This window comes from Apium graveolens, chromosome 5 (assembly GCF_009905375.1).
Source record: "Apium graveolens cultivar Ventura chromosome 5, ASM990537v1, whole genome shotgun sequence".
Classification (NCBI taxonomy): Eukaryota; Viridiplantae; Streptophyta; class Magnoliopsida; order Apiales; family Apiaceae; genus Apium; species Apium graveolens.
In genome coordinates this window covers 126,557,513-126,575,214 of record NC_133651.1, presented here as the reverse complement: position 1 = coordinate 126,575,214, position 17,702 = coordinate 126,557,513, and the positions used below count along the sequence as shown (strand labels likewise).

The following is a 17,702-nucleotide window of genomic DNA, read 5'->3' as shown; positions in this document are numbered from 1 at the left end:
CTATGAAGTGATAAATACTTGATTTCCCCTGATCACCGACATTTACAATTTGTATTACTGGGGATGGGAACAAGGGTCGGGGAGTGGTATCCCCGCCCCCATCACCGCCCCCGCCCCCGCCCCATCCCCGTCCCCGTCCCCGTCCCCGTCCCCGTCCCCGTCCCCGAATTTGATATAGATCCTCGAACTCCGAATGGGGATTCTTTTTCTCCCCGATCCCCGCGGGGATTCGTTGAATTTGTTTTTTAATTAAAATAATAATAATAATGTTATATTATATGTTATATTTTTTAATAAAAAATAATTTAATAATTCGTAATATATAAATATATTAATATTATCTCGTTATTTAATATCATATAATATTAAAATAAATTTATAATACAAATAAATGCCAAATTTTAAATTATAAAAATATAATACATAATATTATAAAAGTAAAAAATTGATCAATAAATTATGAAATATGTTAAATTCTAATAATATTATGGAAGCTATCTATTTTTAATAACTAATTTAATATAATATATATAAATATTTTATTATTTATATGCACAAAATATGAATTGGGGATTGGGACGGGGAAAGACTAATCACGACCCGAATCCAATCCCGAAATTTTTTAAAACAATTTCCCGATTTCTGCCGCGTCCGCGAAAAATTCCATCTAGGGGGCGGGGCTGGCCATTCCTGTGTATTACGCGTGAATCTGACAGGTTTACTACCAGATCTACTTGAAAACACATTAATTGAACCAAACTTTACAGAAGCCGAGGCACCGATGTCTGGACCCACACGTGTAAATATAAACAACTACTACCGCATTTTACAAACTGTTTCTCTATGATTTCCTCACTGATCATTCTTGAAAAACGTCCACAAAGAAAGGATGAGAATCACAGTAGAAAATCTGATAAGAGACAGAAAATACCCCTTCATTTTCTCCCTCTTCATCATCCTCTCAGTTTTCTCTCTCCTCATCTTCTTCAATGCAAACTCATCTCCTCTCACCGATCTCACTTTTTCACCTCTAGTGGCCCTTTCAGCTTCTCCTCCTTCCAATGCAACTCCGCCGTTGATTGCGAAGGCTTCAAATGAAGTGGTGGATGTGCATTGGAGGAAATGTGATGGTGTGTATGCAGTGGATTATATACCTTGTTTGGACAATTTGAAGGCGATCAAGGCTTTGAAGTCAAGGAAGAGGATGGAGCATAGGGAGAGGCATTGTCCTGTGAGTAATCCCAGGTGTTTGCTTCCGCTTCCGCCGCGGTATAGAGTGTCGGTGCATTGGCCTAAGAGTAGGGATATGGTGAGATAAGATTGATTGTTTGGTAAGATTTGTGTCTTGTTTGATTTTTTTTTATTAGTCACTTGATTTTGTTTTATGTTATATGATGCAAATGGTGGATTATGTTAGTATTTGCTTTGTACAATTCTAAACCAAATGTTATGTATCTTTTGCTATGTTATCTAGTACTACTGTTCTGAACTTGGTGTTCAAATTCAGATCACAGAACTTTGAACATGACCGACATGGCCAATTGGCCATCGTATTAAGTAGATTATAAACAAAATTGCAGTTTACATGTTATTGTAATTGCGAGTACTACTAAAATTTAGTACATTTGCTAGCTGAACTTAATATAGTGTTATACAGCTGGCCTCATTTCAATATGTCTATTGTTTACTAGATTAAACTTTACAGTGCCAACATTGGCGGTCTGTATGCACCCCCTATCACTGCAACCTTATGTTGTCTTCCGTTTGTTTCTTGCATTGTTCACAACAGATGTTTGACTTCAAATTAGTGATATAGATGTTCTCTCTATGGTAAAAGGCCTGTATTCATAATGTCTTAGGCAAGTTATGGTGTTTGCGCTGTTTGCTAATTTTGTTATCTAAATGGTTGTCTGACAGGTATGGTTTGATAATGTTCCGCATTCTAAGCTCGTTGAATACAAAAAGGACCAGAATTGGGTGAAAAAATCTGGTGATTATCTTGTCTTTCCTGGAGGTGGAACTCAGTTTAAAGACGGAGTTATGCACTACGTAGACTTTATTGAGAAGGTATGTTCGTGACTGTGATTTTTTCAACGGGTTAAATTTACGAAAAACCTAGGGCATGACTGGGGATAGCAATATGCTAGAGTTCTACTTAAAGGCAGTACTGAGTTAAAATGTTGATCTATTTTTTTATCAAAGTTAGTACATTAAACATTGAAATATTTTACCACACTATAGGGCTTTATATGCCAGTACTCTAATCTATAAAGCCCTAATCTGCTTCCTCTGTTTCAGTTTTTTAAGCACCTTGCCCAACATGTTTAAAGACAAGTCAGAGGTATATTTAAAATCTGTTTTAGAAAAATATGTAATAGTTTTACGTATTATATAATTCTTCAATATATTTTAAGGTATTTAATGATGTAGGTATAATGTACCTCACACAGTTTAGTATGATTTAATTCCATTCGAAGCACATCCCTTTGTTTTGCTAAAAAATAATTATATAAACCCTAAAAAATAATACAACTACTAGAACATACCCTAGGGCAACTAACTAGAGCGGAACAACCTCCATCTCATAGGCACGACCAAGCAACAGAAACCAAAAAAACCAACTCAGATTACAAAAAACTATATCAAAGGCAAAGTGCTAGTACAAATCTGATATAAGACTTTGGTCCATGAAATTTTTCTTTAAAAAGCTCCATGTTGAGAAGACTTTATCGCGAAAATGTGATTTTATACGTTGAACAAGCTCTTCAGCTGAGAAACGTTTAGTATGCTGTGAAACATGAAGCCCGCTACATTCCAGCGAAATATAATATACACCGGAAGAAGGCAGCAGCGTTCAGAGTTGACTGCTACACGTTTGACAGGAAAAGAAGCCCAGAACTGCTTATTTGTTTTCCAATCCGGTGGAACAGAAAATGATAATGGGATATAACACCTCAAAAAAAACTGCAATCGTATTTCAAATGATCCTGAGTTTCATTTGCATGCTGATATAAACAATAAGTGGGATCAATATTGAAAATAAAACAGAGCGTTCTGTCTTTTGTTAATAGGGCTCGACGAAAAACCAAGCAAAGAAAAATGCCAAATGGTACTTGTAGAGGATACCACACCAGTCTATACCAATCTGTAACTGGAGCAGAGAAATGGATTGAATGCAAACATCTGAGAGATTCACCTTAGTCAAACCAAGATAAACTGTCATTAAGGCCTATATTAATAGATAAAACATATGACGTAACTTAGTTATGCCTTCGTGATTAGATGGGGGAAGATTCCACCCAGATTTTGTCATAATAGTTGACACATGAGCATATAAATTTGATTACATGCAGATATAGCCTGATAACCCAGAGAATGAATAAGAGGATCATAATCAATCCAAGGGTCACGCCAAAGTGAGATAATGGAGCTCCTACCTGGTGAATATGGGACAAATTGCATAGCTAAAGGTCGAGCCTGCAAGATTTTTTGAAGGCTCCAAGGGGCAAGGGCACTTACGAGGAATGTTCATAGTCCAAAATAATTTTCTTCGAATAAACTGAGCTCACACCCAGGAGACCCAAATAGAGCTGTCAAACTTTATAATCTGCCAAAATTGGATTAAAAAGGCAGCCTTATTCCAGTGACCCAGTCATGAATATCTTTGAAGCCCAGCCCACCTTCCTCAATTGGTAAACAACACTGCCACACTGCCGCCAAGCTACCTATGGTCATGGAAACAAGGATCTAAGATATCTGGCCTTTATATTAATGTGTTGTGAACAAATTTAGACTAGTCTTCTTATATTTGAAATTGCAACTAACAATACAGGCTTTAATAGGACAACACCTACTTTCAGAGCTTTAGGTAAAACTAGGAATTGCCTATCTTCACCAGAATCTTGTTGTTTATAACTTCTCGTGTAAATTGGTAAAGCCGTCTGGCTATAAAAAAACTGAATCAAGTTTTATCCCACTTATGTACTTCCCTGGATGATAAGGATTCAGAAATAAAAGAAGAATTTAGAATCTCATCTCTTAGAAAAGTTAGAAAGTCAGGAAAGTCAAAGTCAATACAGATAGTCAAAATAGTGTTTTGGCGCCAAAGTTAGTTTTGACGAATTCTGTTAGTATTTCATTTCATGATTATGTTAGAGATTGTATAAGAGACTTCAAAAGTTGTAAAGGGGATTATCATCAATAATATATCAATCTTCTCAACCCCCCACCCCCTTCTCTCTGTTTCCATACATGTTCTTGATCTGTCTCTCTGTGTTCTTGTTTGTGTTCTTGTCTCGGTATTTAAATCTAGTCAAAGAACAACAATTATCAAGTAAATCAGCTTAACTGTATCAATGGAATCAGAGCAAATCGATCTTAACCGCCATTGACATGATCTTGAAGCGGTAAACTGGCGCCCACTACAAGAAAGACTTATTCATCTAGTTCTACTGCAATCATGGATGAACAAATTAAGGAACAATTTAAGGCAATGGATAAGCGGTTGGAGGATCAGAATAAGAAGAATGATGGAAGGTTTGATGAGCTAGTGAAGATGATCAAAGAGAGAATCGGGTCAAGCGAGCACCAACTGTTCGACAGAAGTTCCGAGAGATTCATCGGGAAATGATACATGGAATAATGGAGGTTATCTTTAACCAAGAACTTTAGGTTTTACTCCTAAACTGGAATTTCCTAGGTTTGATGGAATTGGTGCTAGAAATTGGGTTAAGAAATGTGTTAAGTATTTTACTTTATGTAAAATCCCTAATGATTAAAGGGTGGAATTGGCTTCTTTGTATATGAGTGTTAAGGCTCAAACATGGGTTTCCAATTACTTGTCAATTAGGAGAAATGTAGAATGGTCTGAATTTCTTATTGATATAAGTGCTATATTTAAAGATGACTCATGTTCTGATGTTGTAGAACAGTTTAATAAATTGCAGCAAACTGGTAGTATAGAAACCTACATTGATGAATTTGATAACCTGAGATCCCTGATGGAACAACATAATTTGGTTTTTCCTGATACCTATTTTCTTGATAGTTTTGTTGGAGGATTGAAAGCATCTGTAAAACCCTTTGTTAAAGCTTTTAAACCTACCATTGTCACTGAAGCCATTACCCAGAGGAAAATTTACAGGCCATTAATTCTAAGGCCTCAAAACCCTTTAGCAACTTCAGTTCTAAATCTGCTCCATATACAACATCCACCACTTCTTTTGCATCTAATGCTAATAAACCCCCTCTGTTGCCTACTCCCCAAATTAAACCTATACAGAGTGGTTTCAACAAGAATAATCAAAGACCTTACAAGTTTATACCGGCAGAAATTAGAGCTGAGAAAATGGCTAAAGGACTGTGTTATTACTGTGATCAAAAGTATGATAGAGGACATAAGTGTCAGTTTAAGGAGACTCAACTGTTTGTTGTGGAAATTCCTAGTTGTGATTCATTATGAAAGTGAAGGTAGTTTATCTGAGGATGAGTTAGAAGTCCCCGATCCTTGTATATTTGTATATTTGTGAATGCACTTTCTGGCAGTCAGAATTCTCTACAATGAGAGTAAAAGGTCAAACCCAAAATCAGTTAGTACACATCTTGATTGATTCAGGTAGTACTCATAATTTCTTGGATATTAATCTTGCAACAAAGTTGGGATGTCAGGTTGAACCTAATTTGCCTCAAAGTATCTTGGTAGCTGATGGTAATAATATCAAATGTCAAAGCATAGTAAAGAATTTTTCATGGAGGATGAATGGCTTTGAGTTTGTCACAGATGCTATGCTAATATCATTGGGTAGTTGTGATATGGTATTAGGGGTCCAATGGATGAGTACATTGGGGAATGTTCATTGGGATTTCAAGAATCTGCTGATGGAGTTTAAGGTGGGTTATAAGGTGGTAAAACTAAAAGGAGTAAGAAATCAGAAGGTTAAAGTTTTACAAGGGGAACCTTCAAAGAAATTACTAGAGAATGCTGCACAACTATGTTTTTTACAGGTTAAGGAAAATGAGTATAACCAGCTTACAGATCAACAAACTGAAGTGGCAATTACCCCTGGTAAAAATAAGGAACTGGAAGACTTGAAACAACAGTATGCTGATATCTGTATGGAACCTGATAAGCTACCTCCTCAAAGACAGATGTTTGATCACAGAATTCCACTTCAAGAAGGTACAAATCTTGTCAAATCAAGCCATACAGATACCCTTTGAAGCAAAGAGATGTTATTGAGCAAATTATTGAGGAAATGTTAAGCAGGGGCATTATCCAGAATAGTATTAGGCCTTTTGTTTCCCATGTGGTTCTAGTGGGAAAAAAAGATGGTACATGGAGACTTTGTGTGGATTATAGGGAGCTGAATAAGAAGACCGTAAAGGATAAATTTCCTATTCCGGTTGTGGAAGAGTTAATTGATGAACTGGCAGGATCTAATATGTTCAGTAAAATTGATCTCAGGGCTGGTTATCATCAACTAAGGGCACATGAGGGTGATGTCTTCAAAATTGCATTTAAAACCCAGTGGACACTATGAGTTCCTTGTGATGCCATTTGGCCTCACAAATGCTCCCACTTCTTTTCAAGGATGGATAAATGTTATATTCAAGTCATTATTAAGAAAATTTGTTCTAGTTTTCTTTGATAACATTTTGATTTACAACAAGGATATATCTGATTATTGGAAGCATTTACATGAAGTTTTTGAACTCATGAGGTTACACTCACTTTATGCTAAAGACAGTAAATGCAGTTTTGTAATGGATAAGGTGGAGTACCAAGGCCATTTTATTTTTGGAAAAGGAGTGGAAAGTGATGCCAGGAAAATTGGTCCCATTGCTAGCTGGTCTGTACCTTCTACAGTTAAGAAACTTTGAAGTTTCTTGGGTTTGGATGGGTATTACAGAAAATTTATTAAGAATTATGCTTGGATAAGCAAAAATCTTACTGATCAGTTGAAGAAAGGGGGTTTTCAGTGGACTGATAAAGCTCAAATGACATTTGAGAACTTAAAAGCAGCCCTTTTATCAACTCCTGTGTTAGGGTTACCTAATTTTGATAAACTTTTGTCGTTAAACTTTTGTAGTTGATACTGATGCATCCAAAATAGGTATAAGGGTTGTGCTTATGCAAGATGATCACCCTTTGGCTTTTATCAGTAAATCCTTAGGTCCCGGATGGCGGAAACTGTCAGTATATGAGAAGGAATTATTAGCAATTGTTTATGTTGTACAGAAATGGGAACAATATTAGATTAATAATCATTTTGTAATAAAAACTGATCAGAAAAGTCTTAAATGATTGTTGCAGAAGAAAATTTCTGCCCCTTTTCAACACTTCTGGTTATCCAAGTTGATGGGATTTGATTATGAAATACAATATAAGGGAGGAAAAGAGAATGTTGTTGCGGATGCTCTTTAAAGAGTACAAGGTTCTGATATATCGTGCTTGGCTATTTTTGTGGTACAATCTGATCTGGAGCAACATATCAAGGCTGGTTACAATAAAGATGTTCAACTGCAGGATGCTATGCAACTTACAACATAATCTTCCGCATCATACTTATGCACTCAGGCATGGTTTTCTGACAAGAAAAGGGAAAATTTTAGTTTGCCCTAATGCACAATTGAAAGCACAGCTGATGAATTGGCAACACGGCTCTATGGAAGGGGGGCATTCTGGTAGGGAGCTCACTCTTCAAAGACTTAAGAGTTTATTCTACTGGCCTGATATGACAAGGGATGTGAGACAAATGGTAAGGGGCTGTTCAATCTGTCAAGCTTATAAAAGTGATGTCAGTGCTTACCCGGGATTACTACAACCATTGCCTATACCAGCTGAGGTATGGGTTGATATCTCCATGGATTTTATTACAGGTCTTCCAAAGTCCAATGGTAAAGAGGTTATCTTTGTAGTTGTAGACAGATTCAGCAAATATGCTCATTTTATGGCTTTGAAGCACCCTTTTACTGCACTACGAGTGGCTCAGGTATACGTGGATAATGTTTTTAAATTACTTGGCTGGCCCAGATCTATTGTGAGTGATAGAGATGCTATGGAAAAACTTGTTTACAATCCATGGTACTGACCTACTCTTGTCCTCTTCTTACCATCCTCAGACTGATGGTCAAACAGAAGTTGTTAATAGATGTCTGGAGGCTTATCTTAGATGTATGTGTACTGAGTCTCCTCAGGACTGGTCTGCCTGGTTACAAATAACTGAGTGGTGGTTCAACACTCATTTTCACTCTTCTATTAACAGAACTCCTTATGAAGTTGTTTATAACCAGGTCCCTCCTTTACATCTGCCTCACTTAGCTGGAGAATGTGCAGTTGATGCTGTTGACAGGAGTATACAAAGAAGAGAACATATGATTGCTGATTTAAGATCACATTTACTGAAAGCTCAAGATAGAATGAAATCTCAAGCAGACAAACATAGATCTGACATACAGTTTGTAGTGGGAAGTTGGGTTTGGTTGAAGTTGCAGGCTTATAAGCAGCATTCTGTACAGAAAAGGGTTAATCAGAAGCTTGCCCAAAGGTATTAAAGTCCCTTTCAGGTCTTAGAATGCATTGGTAAGGTCGCTTACAAATTGAAGTTACCCGAGAATGTTAAAATTTACAATGTTTTTCATGTTTCTCAATTGAAATATTTTCATGGCACACCCCCTCTTGCTGTTATGGTGCCTGTTTGGATTACTGGTCAAGTTAATTCCCCCATGGTTCCTGAGCTAATCTTGGATACGAAAATGATCAAAATGAACAATGCAGCGCAGATCCAGTACTTAGTTTAATGGAAGGATCACCCCAGTCATGAAGCCACAAGGGAAATAGCAGCTGATTTTGTTCAGCAATTCCCTGGTTTTCCTATTCCACTAAAGACTTGAGAATAAGTCTTCAAAGATGGGGGAGGGTATGATAATTGGTAAGAAATTCAGAAATAAAAGAATAATTTAGAATCTCATCTCTTAGAATTTACAAGTTAGAAAGTCAAGAAAGTCAAAGTCAATACAAATAGTCAAAATAGTGTTTTGGCGCCAAAGTTAGTTTTGACAAATTCTGTTAGTATTTCATTTCATGATTCTGTTAGAGATTGTATAAGAGACTTCAAAAGTTGTAAAAGGGATTATCATCAGAAATATATCAATCTTCTCAATCTCTCTCTCTGTCTCTCTCTTCTCTCTCTATTTCTGTTTCAATACATGTTCTTGATCTATCTATCTCTCTGTGTTCTTGTTGTGTTTTCGTCTCGGTACTTAAATCTAGTCAAGGAACAACAATTATTAAGTAAATCAGCTTAACTGTATCACTGGAAGGCAGCAAGCTACATATTCTCAGTTAAATTAAAATAAATTGGCAATGGACTTTCGACAAGAATCCGGGCTAGGGTGGATCTCGAAAGGTATTAAAGATCGAAGCAAAACAAAATCTGTCACTGCAGTTATTCTTGGCAAAGATCCCGAAATCGGTCAATTGATTATGGGGCAAAAAATAGTGTGCACCTTCAGGACGATCTATTCATAGGTTTTCACTTCTCAGTGAGTGAAAGATTTGTCCCCGGGTCTACGTTTAAAGCTTCTATAGTAGAACTCATTCGAGAGGGCTTGGTGGTCTGAAGAATGGTTGGGGTGGGGGGTTTCTCTTAAGAATGAAGAAGACGAATACAATCTAATTCATGTTTATGCTAACAGAAGAGCGGATCCAATACCAAGACATGTTTCCATTAACGAGCGAGTGAAGTATACGTAACGAAGCATCAGAGCAACGGCTTTCAGCTCAATCCGTTGCTTGTTGCCCCTTATAGTATGGAGAACTGCTCAAGTTTCGCGCAAGTTGCTTAGTCCGTTGCTTTCGAGCCTACGCTTGCTGGGTAGTGAAGTGGTCCGTGAAGGTTAAATAAGACTCGAGTAGTCAAGCCAGATAGGCAAAAAAACTAGCTTCATTTTTATATATTCTAAATTTACGTGAAAACTAGCTTTTCATTTGTAACAGCAGCAGACATTCGTTAAAAGAATCTATTTGTGAGAATACGTTTATATGCATGAAAGCCTTGAACACCAACAAATTTATGTTTTCAGTTCTTTGCTCTGACCTGCAATTTAGCTGAAGATCAAAGCTTTGAGCATCAATGTTGTGGTTGACTATTTATATTAAGTAATTTCTAGAGAAGAGACTGGTGTCTAATCTTTATGTAATGTTGTATATCACTCATACCATACTGTGCTACCCTTTCATTCAAATAAAGATTGACTATTTGGGATGTCAAAGTGCGGTCATGATTATATATATGGTGATGGACCAAAATTTATTGCAGTGGCATATTCTCCAAGGTGCTAAATGACCAACTCTCTTAAAACCTTGCAAGACTCCTTATAAAAACTACTACTTAATGGGCTCCCAAGTCATTTTACTGGAGATGACTCCAACAACATTCCTCAAAAATTTCTCTATTTCTTTTTATTCTATTTTATATACATAAAAGGTCACCTGCACTTCTCCAAGCTACAGATTCTACAACAGCTCTATATTATATGTATAGTATAAAATTCAATAAGCAGACAACATATGCTCCTCAATAAGCAACTCCAAGAGACCCTTAAATTTTTCTCTACAAATATTATAATTAATAGACTCTTAACTATTTAATAGGGAAAAATTTACTTTTTCTCCAACAATTCTCTTCAATTCACTCTCTATTTATACTTTTATTCTTTCAATTGAATGAAAAATGTTACATGGCAAAATTCAAGTGCATGAATACATTATTTATTAATATAAATTGAATGAGGAAAGGTTAGGAGCTCTTCACTACTGAGGAATGATATAAATATCCTAAATTTTGAGGATAACTTAGGAGATTGTTTGGAGATCATTTTCATGTCAAAATCCTCAAATTTTGACTTAGGAGGCTATAAAGAGGAGTTGTTGGAGTTGCTCTAATGAGGAAAGATTTAGAGTTCTTCAATTTTTAGGGAGGGTTTAAGAGTGTGTTGGAGTTCATTTATGTCTTAATTTTGTTAAAATTTGACTTAAGAGCATACATAGAGTGCCCATTGGAGTTGCTCTACGGTGCTAGTAGAAGCCACTATATGAAGCTCTTACTTCAAACACCCCTGCAACCAACAAATATATATATATATATATATATATATGCCCATAGTTATTTAGCAACGCAGATAAACATATCCAATATTTGGGAAGTATATGGGTAGTAAACCTGAGCTCGGGTACCATGTTAGATGAACAACTCCCAATATCTTAATGTGTTGGTAGAAGCCACAAAATGGACCTTATGCTTTCTAACTCGAAAGATTATAATTTGCCTGTTAGTTCTAGCTACTTCTAGTATTTATGCTGCATGACTGTTGTACTGACTATATTTATTTAATTACTTGATATCTAGGCTTTACCAAAAATCGGATGGGGCAAGCGGACCAGGGTTATTATGGATGTTGGTTGTGGTGTTGCTAGCTTTGGTGGGTATTTGCTGGATAAAGATGTCATTACAATGTCATTTGCCCCAAAAGATGAACACGAGGCTCAGATTCAATTTGCTCTGGAGCGGGGGATTCCTGCAATCCTCTCTGTCGTTGGAACTCAGCAACTTACATTTCCAGACAATGTTTATGATTTGATTCACTGTGCACGATGCAGAGTTCACTGGCATGGCGATGGTACAATTGGTTGTTCATTGTATTTCTCATTATATTGTTTATGTCTGTCTAATATTTATGTTGTTCATTATCAAATGCAGGTGGGAAACCTTTAAGGGAACTCAATAGGGTTCTTAGACCTGGAGGTTACTTTATATGGTCTGCAACCCCAGTCTATCGTAATGATGAAAAACATCAGAACATATGGAACAGTTTGTACTCCTTGTTCCTTTGTCTTTTTAAACCTGTTACATCCTTTAATTCCTTATTACTGAAATTTATCAAGTCGGATCACATTCTGCAATTATATCTACATCCACTGATGTCGTGCATGTCTTGTCCGTTTTCCTGTTAAGTTAATGGCCATACTACCTTCCTTATTGCAGCAATGATAAATCTCACAGAATCAATTTGCTGGAAAGTTGTTGCTAAAACATCTTACTTCACTGGTGTTGGGCTTGTTATATATCAGAAGCCTGTTTCCTCATCCTGCTATGAAAGACGTAAAGAAAATAAACCCCCCATGTGTGATCAGAACAGAGGGAAGAATGCGTCCTGGTATATATATTTAAACTATTGGATATCATAATTTTCAGACAACATTTTCTGCTATCATCTTTAACTCCTACCACATTATAGGTACACACCTTTAGATACTTGTCTTCCACCACTTCCAGTGCCAACCCAGGGAAGCTCATACAAATGGCCAGAGGCATGGCCCAAAAGACTCAGAAGTAAACCAGTAAGCCTATCTAATGAACCAGACACTGAAAAACTATTTTACGAGGACACGAAACATTGGTCAGCACTAGTCTCGGATGTTTATTTACAAGGCTTTAATATGAACTGGTCGAACGTGAGGAATGTCATGGATATGAATGCTGGTTATGGAGGGTAAAATGATAAGATTCTCTTCAACAAATTATATAGATATGCTATGTTTACGTGATTGTGTATAATGTAGACATGTCAAACCATTTGCTTCACTAAACACAGATTCGCTGCGGCCCTTGCTAATCTACCTCTGTGGGTAATGAATGTGATGCCAGTTCATGGGCCAGACACACTTTCTGTTATCTTCGATAGAGGACTGATCGGAATATATCACGATTGGTGTGAGTCACTCAGTACCTACCCTAGAAGTTTTGATATGTTGCACGCCAGTTTCCTCTTTGGAAACTTGACTGAAAGGTAACAAATGACTGCATTGAAGCTGTGTACATACAATATAATGCATTTGGTTTACACAATGCAACGATGTTTACGCCTGGAGTTCTAGACATGCAGATCATGGACCCTTGGTTTCTTTCTTATCATGTGCTTTAAAGTGCTCACGAACCGCCTTTGTCAAAATTTGCAGATGTGACATAATAGATGTAGCAGTAGAAATGGATCGCGTACTGAGGCCAGGTGGATTTATCATAGTTCAGGATAAAATGCAAATGACCAGCAAGCTGAGTCCAATTTTGCGCTCACTTCACTGGTCCATAACTGTGCATCAAGAACAATTCCTTGTTGGTACTAAAGGCTTTTGGCGTCCAGACGACATCGAGTCCTTGTAATTAATATTCTACATCTTTCCAAAACTGTAAAATCTCAATAACAGAAAACTTGTATAATTTTACATATAGTTTTTATATATATATTTTATGCTAAAAGGAAAAGAAAAAAAAAGGAACTTTAGCCCTGCAAAGCACAAGAAGTTTGTAATTGTGGCCATCTAACTTGTCACCTTCTTTTACTTTATGAATTCATTTTGTTATTATGAAATCTGGGATTGTGACACTTTCTTGTTAAATTAAAAAAGACAAATATGTTTAGCAAAAAAACAGATATGGAGAAAAGTATCTCCAAGGGTAATAGGTTAATTTGTCGGTGCTTGACGGAGGAATTTGGTAACAACAAAGTTTGAGGTTTCTCGTCGGAATTAAGATCTATAATGGTGGTTTTTCGCCGGAAAATTAAGCGGTGTGTGGTGGTCGTGTGTTAATTGGTGACTAGATTGATTAGGGCAAGTGGTGGCTCCTTTTTAGCTCTCTCAACTTCTTATCCCTTTCAATCTGTCTACGTATCCTTTATATAGGGATCAAGTCTGACGTAGTTCTTGGAGAATAAGAAATTTAATGGACTTAGACTTCTTATTCCTAGGTCCGGTAGAAACTCATCCGGAATCCATCTTCCGCTAGCTTTAGGAATGTCCAACTATGAGGCCCAACCGCGAAGGTCCAAGGCTCGTCCGTAATCGTAGGACTTTACGGATAATGCATCTCCCTGCGCAAGGATAACATTCCGCTACAACTATCTCCCTTGATTTACGGACACAGGTATAACCACGGTTCACCACAAATGATGGACGCGTCCCTGTCCCCTGAATGAGGATACCCACCAGATAACAGGACAGGTGATCCCAAGCTCTTGGGTGCAAAGTTCCGGATGACTCCAAAGTTCTCCAACGAGGACACCCGTTGAATACAAGAACAGAGTTCCCGGAGCACACATCAGAGTTAACCCCGCATCCCCAACGAGGACACTCGTTGAAGACAGGAGGAGGCCTTCAATCATCAGGCATACCCCTAGAGGCCTTCAAACTTTTCACGGACATCCCCCTCCTTGACCGTCTTAAGGAGGGAATTCTTCAAAAAGTACCTGCAACAAATACGTTAGTGCAAATAATCATCCATTGCTCATTCCATCATTGCCTTGTCCTGAGGTTGCTCTTGTTTTCCTTGTCCCAGGTGAGGATAAGCTCATTGCGTCGTCCTGAGTGAGGACAAGCCCGGAGCGAGGACAAGCCCATTGCCTTGTACTGAGCGAGGACATGCCCGGAACGAGGACAAGTCCGGAGCGAGGACAATCCCGAAGCGAGGACAAGCCCGAAGCGAGGACAATCCCTTTGCCTTGTCCTGAGTGAGGACAAATCCGTTCATCCAAACAAGCCACGTAAAGCATTCCTGTTGACTAGGGCGCGCCCTACCCCTAGAACACATCCACTTATGTTGTGTTGTAGATTAAACCCAAATATAGTCCATATCTTGCATTTCATTAAATGCGGGTGCGTCTTAAGTCTCGGGCGCGTCTTCCCCTCATGCCTTGTGGTCTAAAACCTAATCCTTCATCCTTTTGCCCCAATTTGATTTTAATTGACCCGTTATTGACCCGAAATGATCCATATCCAAATTTTGGCTATAACATCAGTTAAAAATTCATTATCTAAAATTTTGTTGAAACTGTAAGGCAATATTCATTAGATATATTCAAAATATCATTTTATTATTTATTTTAAATATATAATTAAAGTAAATTTAAGTTAGTTTTATTGAATACAATTAAAAATTAAACATGTGTTTTAATAAATAGTTATTTTCATGATAGTGATTTTATATTTTTATATCTATGTAAATATTTTAAATTTTAAATTATAAATTAAAGAAAAGTTATTACAATTATAAGGATAAAACATATTTAAAAATGGTAAAAACAAAATTAACAAATATTACTTACATACATTATAAAATAAAAATAAATAACTCAAGCATTGCTTATTATATTAGATTATTAAAAAAATTTAATTCGAGCTAATAATTAAATAATATTTTAAAATGCTTTGAGGTAGTATGTTATATATTATAAAAAGTAAAAAAATTAAAAGAGGAAATAAAAAAAGTCAGTTAGATAATAATTTAAGCGGTACATGACATGAATTAATTTAGAAGATGGCAGGAGATTAGCGTGCCCTTTTTACGTCATCTAAAATTATACCAGGAGCATAGTGATCAATATTTTAGATATTAGCTACTTATTTTTAAGTTTGACTTTCTTCCCATATAATTAAAAATATTTTTTTCAAGAAAATCTTTTTGTAAATGTAAATTTTGATCTCATATTTTTATTCATAAAAAAATCCTAAAAATAATAATGCTAACTATGTGGTCAAATTGCAAAAAAGTTAAACGTCATATATTAAAAAACAGAGGGAGTATAATACACCACCTAGATGTTAAGAGTATGTTCAATAATATTGGCGTGGTTGACTAAAATGACATAAAATACTGATTATGTAAAATTTGTCGAACATGTTAATTGATTTATTTCGGTGAATTTGTTTATAATTATTGGCTATATTTTAAAAATAGTATATTTTTATCATTTTAAATTATTATAAATAAAGTTTAAAATTTCGATATAATGAGTAGATTATGTGTAATTTAAGTAGAGGTATGAGCTTGGCTAAAATTTAGGTTGACTAAAATTTTAGATAAGAGAAATCCACCATTGAAATGGTTTAATTTTTAAATAATTTCTATAATATTTATTTATGCTATTTTTAATATATTTTTAGATAAGGATTTTTACACATCCAAAATGTTTTAACAAAATTTTTGAATTTAAGTTAGGGGGGAATATAGTTACCCCGAATTTCATTCTGTCACGTCATTTCTGCCCCGGTAATTTAGAAAAGATTTTTGGAAACAAATTGAAAACATAAAATTATAGAATCATAATAAAAATAATAAAATAATTAGAAAGAAGCTATTTGTAGTTTAGCTAGGAGGATAAGGATAAGTTGTGGTATTTTAGGAGTACGAGACTCTCTCTGATAATAGTTGAGCAATTTAGTAGTTTGATAAATACTATTTATTTTTATTTTTAAAACCAAAATAAGGGGATAAATATTAAACCAAATTTACCACATTCCAATTATTATAGTTTAGTATAAAAAACATTAATTTTATAGAGGGAAAACAGAAAGGAAAAAAAGAATTAGAACCGGAGGAAAATATATATAAACGTATATGAAATGAGGAATGAAATGGAGTTCATTTAAAATAAGAAAGATGAAGAGCATGTTAAATTTTTAATGGATAACTAAGAATTTCTTGGAGTGATACTTTATGTCTAATTCCTTTTATTTTGGATTTAAGAGATCATTTAGGTAATCTCTCGGAGACACTTGCCTGAGAGTCGTTAAATATGGAGGCAAATATTGGGAACTAATTTACCAAGCCGCGCTGCACAGCGGCCTTCTAAAATTATATTTTGTTTTTTTTTTATTTTTTTTTATTTTTTGTATTTCTTAATTGATATTGGTTATTCAGAAATTATGAATAATACATAAATATAATAAATCAATAAATTAAAAAGCCGTTCTCACGTTCAACATGTTACTTCAATGAGCCTGTTAGTCCCCAAATTATCGTAGAAAGGGGGTTGAATATGATACCTACAATTATTTTCGATTCATTTCAAGTTCTTCATTAAAATTATTGAATAAAAAATAGGCACAAAACAATTCGAGGAACATATTATAAAAATTAATATAAACATTGAGGTTTCTACACTCTAATCCATAATGATTAGTTACAACAAATTCAACAACATAACAGTATGTTTACAAGCTTAATAAATATGGTGTTTAATGGAGTTGCGTAAAATTACAGTTGGTTGCTGAGAAGATGAATGCTAATTCAGTTCACTTCTGCTTCTTTTAGTGTAAATTTTCCAAATTTTGGACATGTGGCACTCTGTGAGACAAGTGTTCTGATTTTGCTGCATACTTCTACAAATCGACATAACAAACCAACAAATCGACAATACATAGTTGCATCCTTGTTCCACTAATCGACATCTTCTCATTTCCTAAAAATCGGCACTTCATTGATTTATACAAATCGACGGTACATTTATTTGCACTAATCGACAGTATATATTTTTGTATAAGTTGACAATACATAATTTGTACAAGTCGACATTATAACATCTTGTAGAAATCGATTGTGTACATAGTCGATTTGCAGATTTTAAAATAATTTTACTTTGTCAATTAGTAGATCTGGATATTAGGGTTTTGGGGTTTGGGCTTGAACTGACTTGAGCTTTAGCATTTTTCTTAAAATAATTTCATTTGATCTTCAGTCCACTCAACCAACTCTTGCCTTCAACTGAATTCTTCTAATTTAAACTTAAAGAACCATTTCTTGATTTGTGGACGTTTAGTACAATGATCTGGTTGACAAATGACTAACATTGAGCTGATTCTTTTTTTT

General features: G+C 35.6%; 1 protein-coding gene across 1 annotated transcript; it reads left to right on the top strand.

The window, feature by feature from the left end:
- Window positions 1-733: 733 nt before the first annotated feature.
- Window positions 734-13,277, top strand: LOC141724470 (putative methyltransferase PMT23). Its single transcript, XM_074526627.1, has 8 exons — window positions 734-1,309; window positions 1,918-2,067; window positions 11,409-11,679; window positions 11,760-11,870; window positions 12,045-12,216; window positions 12,298-12,552; window positions 12,655-12,849; window positions 13,019-13,277. The coding sequence occupies exons 1-8, from the start codon at window positions 890-892 to the stop codon at window positions 13,218-13,220; spliced, it is 1,776 nt and encodes a 591-aa protein (XP_074382728.1). The 5' UTR covers window positions 734-889; the 3' UTR covers window positions 13,221-13,277.
- Window positions 13,278-17,702: the final 4,425 nt, after the last annotated feature.